Source organism: Bubalus kerabau, chromosome 2 (genome assembly GCF_029407905.1).
Source record: "Bubalus kerabau isolate K-KA32 ecotype Philippines breed swamp buffalo chromosome 2, PCC_UOA_SB_1v2, whole genome shotgun sequence".
Lineage (NCBI taxonomy): Eukaryota > Metazoa > Chordata > Mammalia > Artiodactyla > Bovidae > Bubalus > Bubalus kerabau.
In genome coordinates this window covers 4,251,625-4,261,222 of record NC_073625.1, presented here as the reverse complement: position 1 = coordinate 4,261,222, position 9,598 = coordinate 4,251,625, and the positions used below count along the sequence as shown (strand labels likewise).

The following is a 9,598-nucleotide window of genomic DNA, read 5'->3' as shown; positions in this document are numbered from 1 at the left end:
CCTTCATGAGTAATGATGATAATTTATTTAATATTGCTTCAGATCAACCAGAAGAACTCAGTATCCATTATAACTTTTCCCCCCCTTTTTGAGTTAATATTGTCAAAATGGCTCAAAATCCTGTGTAACTTGAAAGTTAAAGATAGAAAAGATTGAAATAAATCTGTCTACATAAATGTTGATTCCCAAACTCCCTAACTATAAATGGTTAACTAACGAGGACTTACTGTATAGCACAGGGAACTCTGCTCAAAGTTATGTGGCAACTTGGATGGCAGGGGGTTTTGGGGGAGATTGGATATATGTGTAAGTATGGCTGAGTTACTCTGCTGTGCATGTGAAACTATCACAACATTATCAATTGGCTATGATCTAATATAAAATAAAGAGCTTTAAAAGCAAACAAAATGAAAAAAAATAAATAATAAAGAAAAAAATTTTAATAACAAAGAAATCTGTCTATACACGCAGCATGGCCTACCAAGGCAGTATCTGAGGTCTTTGAATGACAAATAAGAGGTACTTAGTGGGTAACTCAACCAATTTAAGGAACTTCACTGACAAATTTTTTTAATTCTATTCAGTTGATTGTATTTGTATGAAGTTACTGCATAATGTATGATGGCCTATTTTATGTAATGGAACTTTAAATGGTGTTGGTTTAATTTGAGTAGCTTTTTAATTAAAATAAACCAACATTTGCTGCTTTATAGCCTAACAAAATTAATTGGGAGTGAGCATTATGCATGAATATGAAAATATGGATAATTTAAAGATAACTCAAGATCTTCTCCCATATATTTTCTCTTCCACAAATGAGGCTTTGAACTGTTGTGTATAACCGTGGAGTAGGGCTTAAGCTATCTCTTAAATATGCTACTATCGGTAAATATCTGGGCCCCTCAGGTGGCAGTAGTGATAAAGACCCCACCTGCCATTGCAGAAGCTGCAAGAGATGCAGGTTCAATCCCTGGGTCAGGAAGATCCCCTGGAGAAGGGCATGGCAACCCACTCCAGTATTCTTGCCTGGAGAATCCCACGGACAGAGGAGCCTAGCAGGCTACAGTCCATGGTGTCACAAAGAGTCTGACACGACTAAAGCGACTCAGCATGCACGCAACGCAGGTAAATATGTAACCTTGAAGAAGGAATTCAAATCACCAGTGCACTCTCATCTGTAGCTAAATGGCCTAGATAAATTAAAAATCCCAACAGGTAGCAGACGACAGAGGATGAGATGGCTGGATGGCATCACTGACCCAGTGGACCTGAGTTTGAGCAGGCTCAGGGAGTTGGTGATGGACAGGGAGGCCCTCTGTGCTGCAGTCCGTGGGGTCGCAAAGAGTCGGACACGACTGAGCAACTGAACTGACTGACTGAGGGGACTTGTAATCATTGAAAAGCCATTTGGTTTTTGTTAACAGAATTCATATTATTAAATCCGAAAAGGTATTCGACAAGCACTTATTGAATGCCCACTATGATTTGGACAGAGTTACAACACAGCTGAGCTCTCTCCATATAGATATTCCGTTCTAGTCTAGAAAGAGGAAGATAACAAGCAACAATCAAATAGACAGCTTATCATATGGTGATAAATATTATTGAGAGGGGTAAGGTAATATGGTATAGAGATGGCCACTATTTTCTATAGAATAGTCAAGAAACAGATTCTGCAGAAGTGATGCTTGAATGTAAATGAAGTGAGGGAGCGAGCTGTGTGAACGTTTGGGAGAAGAGCATTCCCAAACAGAGAAAGCAACAGACACGAAGGCCAGAGACGGGAAGATGCTTCGAAGGCTTCAGGAACAGCAAGGAGACCACTGTGGATAGAGAATTGTGAGCGGGAGTGGCCAAACTCCACAAAGACAGCGTTTTTCTTCACTTTGGTCACTTATTCTCTGCATACGAGACAGTGCCTAGCACACAGTACACACTAAGTAGATACTTGCTGAATGAATGGACGAATGAACAAATATATAAGAACAGGGAGCGAGAAAGCAGGTGTGCATCACATCAGGCATCATAAATCATTGTAAGAACGCTGGGTTTTACTAAAGTAAGAAGAGTAGACACCAACTGGTTCCAGGTAGAGAAGTGTCATAGTCTGAGGGATTTTTAAAGGATCACTTGATTTCCAGTTGACTAAACTGTAGAAGGAAGGGCAGAAGCAGGAAGAGGAGTATTTCAATAATAAATAGCACTGACAGAAGTATCAGCAGATGTTGTGCAACAGTTACTTAAGATCTGAGTTACACAGGGACACATAAAACTGGAGTGGTGTTATAGGATTAAACACGTGGTCCAATGGCACCCCACTCCAGTACTCTTGCCTGGAAAATCCCATGGACAGAGGAGCCTGGTGGGCTGCAGTCCATGGGGTCGCTAAGAGTTGGACACGACTGAGCGACTTCACTTTCACTTTTCACTTTCATGCATTGGAGAAGGAAATGGCAACCCACTCCAGTGTTCTTGCCTGGAGAATCCCAGGGACGGGAGAGCCTGGTGGGCTGCCGTCTATGGGGTCGCACAGAGTCGGACACGACTAAAGTGACGCAGCAGCAGAGCTGTATAGTGAAGAACTGGGCCAGCTGAGAATTCCAACCCGATTTCTACTGAAGTGGGAGTGCAGCGGGTGAGCTGAGATTCAGAGTGTGAATTTAGATTCTTAATCAGTCACACATGGCAAAGACTCTTGAACTCAGGTTAACCAAGTTCCCACCGAGAAGACTGTCGACATACCTTGCAGCAGCCAGTATGGGTTATCAGCATGAGGAGAGCCTGAGTAAGGAGGAGGCCAACCAGGAGGTTTCTAAGGTGCCGACTGATAAGGGCTGCAAAAGCATCACTGGGATTACAGCAGGATTGAAACAATTGCTTTCATCTAACTCCTCTCAGAGAGACTAGTCTCTAAGGACACTTAGTGAGCCATGCCCTCCCAGTTCATGACCTTGTGTATTCATCCACCCTTTCTTTAGATCCGGACTGGGCCCGTGACTCGCTTTTTACTAATAAAGTTGCTGCTGCTGCTAAGTCGCTCCAGTCATGTCCGACTCTGTGCAACCCCATAGAGCCCACCAGGCTCCCCAATCCCAGGATTCTCCAGGCAAGAACACTGGAGTGGGTTGCCATTTCCTTCTCCAATGCATGAAAGTGAAAAGTGAAAGTGAAGTTGCTCAGTCATGTCCTACTCTTAGCGACCCCATGGACTGCAGCCCACCAGGCTCCTCCATCCATGGGATATTCCAGGCAAGAGTACTGGAGTGGGGTGCCATTGCCTTCTCTGACTAATAAAGTTAAGTGGAAATAATCCTGGGTGACTTCAGGGACCGGGTCAGAAGTCTGCCTCTTTCTTTCTTCTTCTCTCAGAACACTCATTCTGGGGAAGCCATCAAGTATGTAAGAAGTGCATCTACCCTATCATAGTGGCCACGTGGAGGGCTTAGCAGGACCACTCTGCTAAGGCAGCTGGCATTCTTAGACCCTCAAGGCCACCAAGTGACTCTGGTCAAGTGTCAGCTCAGAAATGCCCCTGCTGGTCCAGTAGTTAAGAATCCTCCTTATTTTACCCCTATGTTAGGGGACGTGGATTTGACCCCTGGTGGGGATTAAGCCCCTACATGCCATGGAGCAACCAAGGCTGTGCACCCCAACCAGAGAGACCCGGCACCACAACAGAAGATCCACGGGCCACAACTAAGACCCAAGGCAGCCAAATAAATAAATAAATACTTTAAAATAAGAATCAGCTCTCTCAGTCCTGCCTACATTTCTGGCTCATAAAAGTCATGAAAAAAAAAAGGGTCATTCTTTTCAGTTTTGATGTAATTTGTTACACAGCAACAGCTAACCAGAATAACAGTATATGTAATTGATAGGAATAGTTTAATAAACCCCTTTAGTAGAGGTGGGCTTCCCTGATAGCTCAGTTGGTAAAGAATCCACCTGCAACGCAGGGGACCCTGGTTCGATTCCTGGGTCAGAAAGATCCGCTGGAGAATGGATAGGCGTCCCTAGTGGCTCAGCTGGTAAAGAATCTGCCTGCAATGCAGGAGACCTGGGTTCAATCCCTGGGTTGGGAAGATCCCCTGGAGAAGGGAAAGGCTACCCACTCCAGTGTTCTGGCCTGGAGAATTCCATGGATTCGATAGTCCATGGGGTTGCAAAGAGTCGGACACAACTGAGCCACTTTCACTTGAGTTGCAGTAATATCCCTGTGGGCATAATCAAATGGCCACTGAGGACCATTAACCAACTTCTGATGGAGAGGGCTGGGTGCAGGCACCTACTCACAGGGCGGCAGAAGAAAGGAGACTTGCCACCAGCAGTCTTCACGCATCTTTCCTTCACAGCACAAAGTGTCCTCCAGTGCAGGTCTCACCCAGGGCCTCTGCCCCTGCTTCCCCAGTCAGGAGACCTGTGCAGAAGAAAAATAAATCAGGCATCAGAATGCTGCTCTTGGAAGAATGGATTAGCACAGGGAGAGTAGATATCTCTACAGAATAATTCCTCCATTTAGTCATTTGAGGTCGAAACTAGATGTTTGAGATGGAAACATGATCTTTGAAACTGCTGGAAGGACAAAATTCTGACTTCTCTTTAACAAGAGCTTATATCATGTTTTTTCTTATTGGTTTAAGATGGAAAATACTAAGAAATGGCTATTGGTTCCCATATCCAAATGCTATATGTACTTTCATTCTCAATATAGGAAATATAACACGATCACAATGTGATTTGGCAATCTTCCTCTACGATTTCAAAAGAAGCAGGTATGTTTTATGATTTTCTAAGTCCCTTCCAAGACATCCTTCAGCAAAACTAGTTAAGCTTTGCTTTTTTTCCCTCACTTATGGGCTCCAGTGTATAGAAATGTTATTAGGGCCATTTCCTTCGCATGTAGTCAGTGAGAGGAGCTCTGGTGGGTTGTGGCGTTCGGCTATCATGGCGGAAGTAATTCAGGAACGTGTAGAGGATCGACTTCCCGAATTAGAACAGCTGGAGTGCACTGGACTCTTTAGTCATGCGGAGATTAAGGCAATCATTAGGAAGGCTTTAGAACTAGAATACAGAATACAGCGAAGAAGTCTTTTAAAGGATGACTTTATCAGATATGTTCAGTATGAAATTAATCTTTTGGATCTGATTGAGAAAAGGAGAGCTCGTGTTGGATATACATTTAAGAAGGATGAGATTGAGGATCCTATAATACATCGGATACAGAGTGTCTTCCGACGTGCATCAATTAAGTGGAAAGATGATGTTCGACTTTGGCTGTCTTTTATAGCCTTTTGTAGGAAGTGGGCTTCCAACATTCACCTTAGCAAGATATTTTCTTCCTTGTTGGCCTTTCATTCGAACAAGCCAGGTTTGTGGATTTTGGCGGCCAAATGGGAACTGGAAGACCGCATTTCTTCAGAAAGTGCAAGACAGTTATTTCTTCGGGCTCTGTGCTTTCACCCACGTTGCCCGAAACTTTATGAAGAATACTTTAGGATGGAGCTGATGCATGCTGAAAAATTGAGGAAGGAAAAGCAAGAGTTTGAAAAAGCCAACATGGATGTGGGGAGTCTCTAGCATGCTGAAGAAATCCTTACGGGCGAGTTGGCACGGATCATCTATAAGAATTCTACAAGTGTAATTAAAAGTGCAAAATTTCATGTGTCACTGCTTTCAATTGCACGGCTGTTTGACTTTGCCAAAGATCTGCAAAGAGAAATTTACAATGACCTTAAGGCTCTGCACGCAGATGACCCCGTCACTTGGAACTATGTGGCCCGGCAAGAATTAGTGATTGAATCACAGACAGTAGAAGAGCTGCCTACAACCAAACAAGCCAAAGCGAAGGAGATGGGCCGCCGGGAGGAGAGGTGCTGTGCTGTGTATGAGGAGGCGGTAAAAACTGTGCCCACAGAGGCTATGTGGAAGTGTTACATGAACTTCTGCATGGAGAGGTTTACTAAGAAGACAAGCAGTCGCCTCCTCAGAAAGAAGAGGATGGAAAGAACCATGGTTGCATTCTGGAAGGCACATGAGCTCAAACTTTTACCAGAATTCCAGTACAGGCAGTTGAGCAAGTTGTTGCTGCATCGCCAGTTGTTAAAGGAATCCCTGGAGGTGGCAGATGCTGGGGTGAAATTGTTCAAAAAATCAGTGGAGATGTGGCAGGTGAAGCTGGAGGCCCTGATTATGTCAGAGAGCCACGAGATGTCCAAGGGTTTTGAGCAAGCCTTTGAGTACCTGAAACCTCAGATTTGCCTTCTTCCATTGTGGCTTACTTGGGCCCAGTGGAGTGAAGATGCCGGAAAGCAAGAAGAAACTGAAGCAATCTATAAGAGAGCTATCTTTGATCTCCCAGGAGCTGACTCAGTCCCTGTGAAGGAAATGTACCTGAATTGGGCTTATCGAAGTGGTGGTTACAAAAAGGCCAGAGATGTGTTTAAAAGTTTACAGGAAAACCGTCCATTTTCAGTTGATTTTTTTAGGAAGATGATCCAGTTTGAGAAGGAGCAAGAATCCTGTAAGATGGAGAACTTAAGAGAGTATTATGAGAGGGCTTTGAGAGAATTTGGAACAAAAGATTCTGATCTCTGGATGGATTACATCAAAGAAGAATTGAACCACGCACTTGGTAGACCTGAGAACTGCGGACAGGTCTATTGGCGACCTGAGAACTGCGGACAGGTCTATTGGCGAGCCATGAGAATGCTGCAGGGAGTCAATAGAGCAGTTTATGACTCAACATGCTTTGTATCAAGCCGGCCGTTTGTGAAAAGAGGAAGAGCACAGTCACCTTTGTGAAATAGTGCTATAAGCCCTCTGGGCAGATTTGTTTTATGCAGTCATCTGCAGTTTGCTGAGATAGTGTCTCGTTTTGAGGCCTGCTTTAATTTTGTTGACGTGTTAATCTTGAATTCCAGAAAAGAGAGCTGCTGTTTAATAGCCAGAAGCCAGTTGTTAAGGCCAGACCTATGGAGATCCCCAAATGTTTTTCAGAATACATGGAAACGATGTAACTCATCTTGTTTTACTACACCTTGTCAGGCTTGAGTAGCTCTAATCTAGACCTCAGGTTCAGTTAAAATGGAGAGGAAAATACAGTTCTGTTTATTTTCTCCTTATAAAAGTATATGTGGTGTGCATTTAGTGTAAAAGTATGGAGGGGACAGAGTAATGTTGCAGTCTTGTCATCTGGACTTAAACTCACTGGTATGATTTCCTTTGTTAGAATTGGATTTATACTGTTAGATCATTTATTCATTTGTTCATTGAGTCCCTGTCGTGGGCAAGAAAGAAGACAAGCTTTTGGGATGGAAGTGGGGGTTAAAGGAATAGAGCTGATGTCCTGAGTTGGTTGAAGCAGCAGAATAGGATGCTAGGTATTAGGGGGAAAGTTGTCCTTTAAGAAGATTATAAGAAATTACAAAAGTGTGTTTGTCTCTGGGACTGATCTGGAGAGAAATGTTTGCACTGCAGAGACCCAGTAACAAGGAAAGGCAGGGGTAGGGAGGAGCTTAGAAAGAGAAGGGCTTCAGAGGCAAGGATAGAGGGTAGCTTACAGCAGAGATGGGCATTTTTGGAGCAAAAGAAGCGGTTGTTTGAGTTGTATATCCTTCAACGTAACATGATGTTACTGAGAGAAGCATTCAGTACAGTTTTACTTACAATGTTTCACTTAATATTATGTTGTTTTCCATGTTATTTCCATGTTATAGCCTTGAAAATGTGAAATAAATCCATAGCATTCCATTGAAAAAAAAAAAAAAAGAAATGTTATTAGTATATATAATCATTTGGCTTGGAAAATGCTATTTAAAAGATAAAAAGTAAAAATTTGATTTAATCTTTGTTCACAAGGACAGTAATACTTAACAGTAGCCAGCTTTTAAGGAATGTTCGTTTATGGCAAGCACAATGCTAAATAAGTCTTGTATGAACACTATAAGGTAGGTTTTATTATAATTTACATTTTATGTATTACAACACTAAAATTTAGAAAAGCTTTAGTTATTCACTCAAGGTTAAACAGAGTGCCTGATTCCAAATCTTTGTTCTTAAAACACTATACTATATATCATTCATTGCATGCTTGCGTGCTAAGTTGCTTCAGTCATGCCCGACTCTTTGCAGCCCTGTGGACTGTAGCCCACCAGGCTCCTCTGTCCATGGGACTCTCCAGGCAAGAATCCTGGAGTGGGTTGCCATGCCCTCCTCCAGGGGATCTTCCAGACCCAGGGACTGAACTTGAGTCTCCTGCAGCTCTGCACTGCAGGCAGATTCTTTACAGCTGAGCCACCGGGAAGCCCACCATGGGTCATGACAATAAGGCAAGTCCTTCCGCACTACAAGAGTTATTCAAGAGAAATTTCGAACCCTAAAAAGATGGAGCTTTTTCAGTTTAGAGAAACACTATCTCAGTCTTCAAAATATGAAAGATAAAATCCATTTGTATAAATTGTTTATTATCAACACTAGAAACTATGGAAATAATAATTTTGTAATAGATTGCCATCACAAAATACCATATGTAATTGAAGAAGAATTTCTATTGATCAAAACCACAAAAGAGTTCACTATCCAGAAAGCATTTAACAGAACTATTGTACTCTTGAGATAAATAGAGAAAAACACTAAAATCTTGAAAAACATCCAAACCCATTTCAATATCATTTGTCATTCTGGCAGACTTCTCTTCATTTATTTGGCCTGTAGAATTTTCACAGTACTGATGACATACACACAAAAAAGAAAAAAAAAAAGCTATGATTGAAAATATGGATTTTATTTAAACACTCATAAAAATTCCTATTTCAACACCCAGTATCCTGGGTATTTTGTTTTGAGATTTTTTTTGTGTGTGGCCAAAAAACATAAATTTACTTCATATGAAAATGGGTAAATTTGGGCATTTCCATTTAAAAGCGTCTTGAGCTAGCCCCTTTGCCTTCCAACTAAATATCTTTGAAGTTAGAAAAGCTTACAACAATGCTGAAAATGAATACAACTGATTTAAGCCCAGCATCTGGAAGAAGTTCCTAACCATAAAGCTGATGGAACTGGATGGGGAAAAACCAGAGTGTGATCAACTGATGCTTTGCCCTATGAGAGAGAGCAATCTCTTCCTGCTAAAAGAGTAGAAAGAGTGGCATGAACACTTTATCCGTTTTCCACTTTTCCCAACTGGGCCTGGAGCAGTAAGAAAAATGAGCAAAATTCTCCTGCCCTGTCCTGCACTTTTGGGTTTCAAAAGGAATGCCCTTCAAGCACTTTCACAACCATACTGAAATGGAGCTGCCACAGCGTGGTAGGATGAGGACAAGGAGGAATTCCGCTTGGGGAGCGAGTCGTGGCCGGGCAGGCTGTGCTGCCTTTTATCTCTAGTTCCAAGGAACAAAGAGCTACCAGGGGAAGAGCTTGGGATGCTGTGGCCTGAATTGTGTTCCCCAAACCCATATGTGGAAGCCCCAGAGTCCACGGTGGTTACATTTGAAGACAGGGCTTTTATGGAGATAATTCAGTTTAAATGAGATCATAAGAGAGGGGCTGTGATCCTAGAGGATTAGTTTCCTTTTTTTCTCTCTCCCTCCCACTCCATCCC

At 42.5% G+C, this 9,598-nt stretch overlaps 1 protein-coding gene across 1 annotated transcript; it reads left to right on the top strand.

Annotated features, from left to right (window-relative positions):
- Positions 1 to 4,887: 4,887 nt before the first annotated feature.
- Positions 4,888 to 7,510, top strand: LOC129642939 (U3 small nucleolar RNA-associated protein 6 homolog). Its single transcript, XM_055566916.1, is given in 3 exon segments — positions 4,888 to 6,654; positions 6,685 to 6,716; positions 6,718 to 7,510. Coding segments are annotated over 3 exon segments (1,797 nt in total). The 5' UTR covers positions 4,888 to 4,944; the 3' UTR covers positions 6,773 to 7,510.
- Positions 7,511 to 9,598: the final 2,088 nt, after the last annotated feature.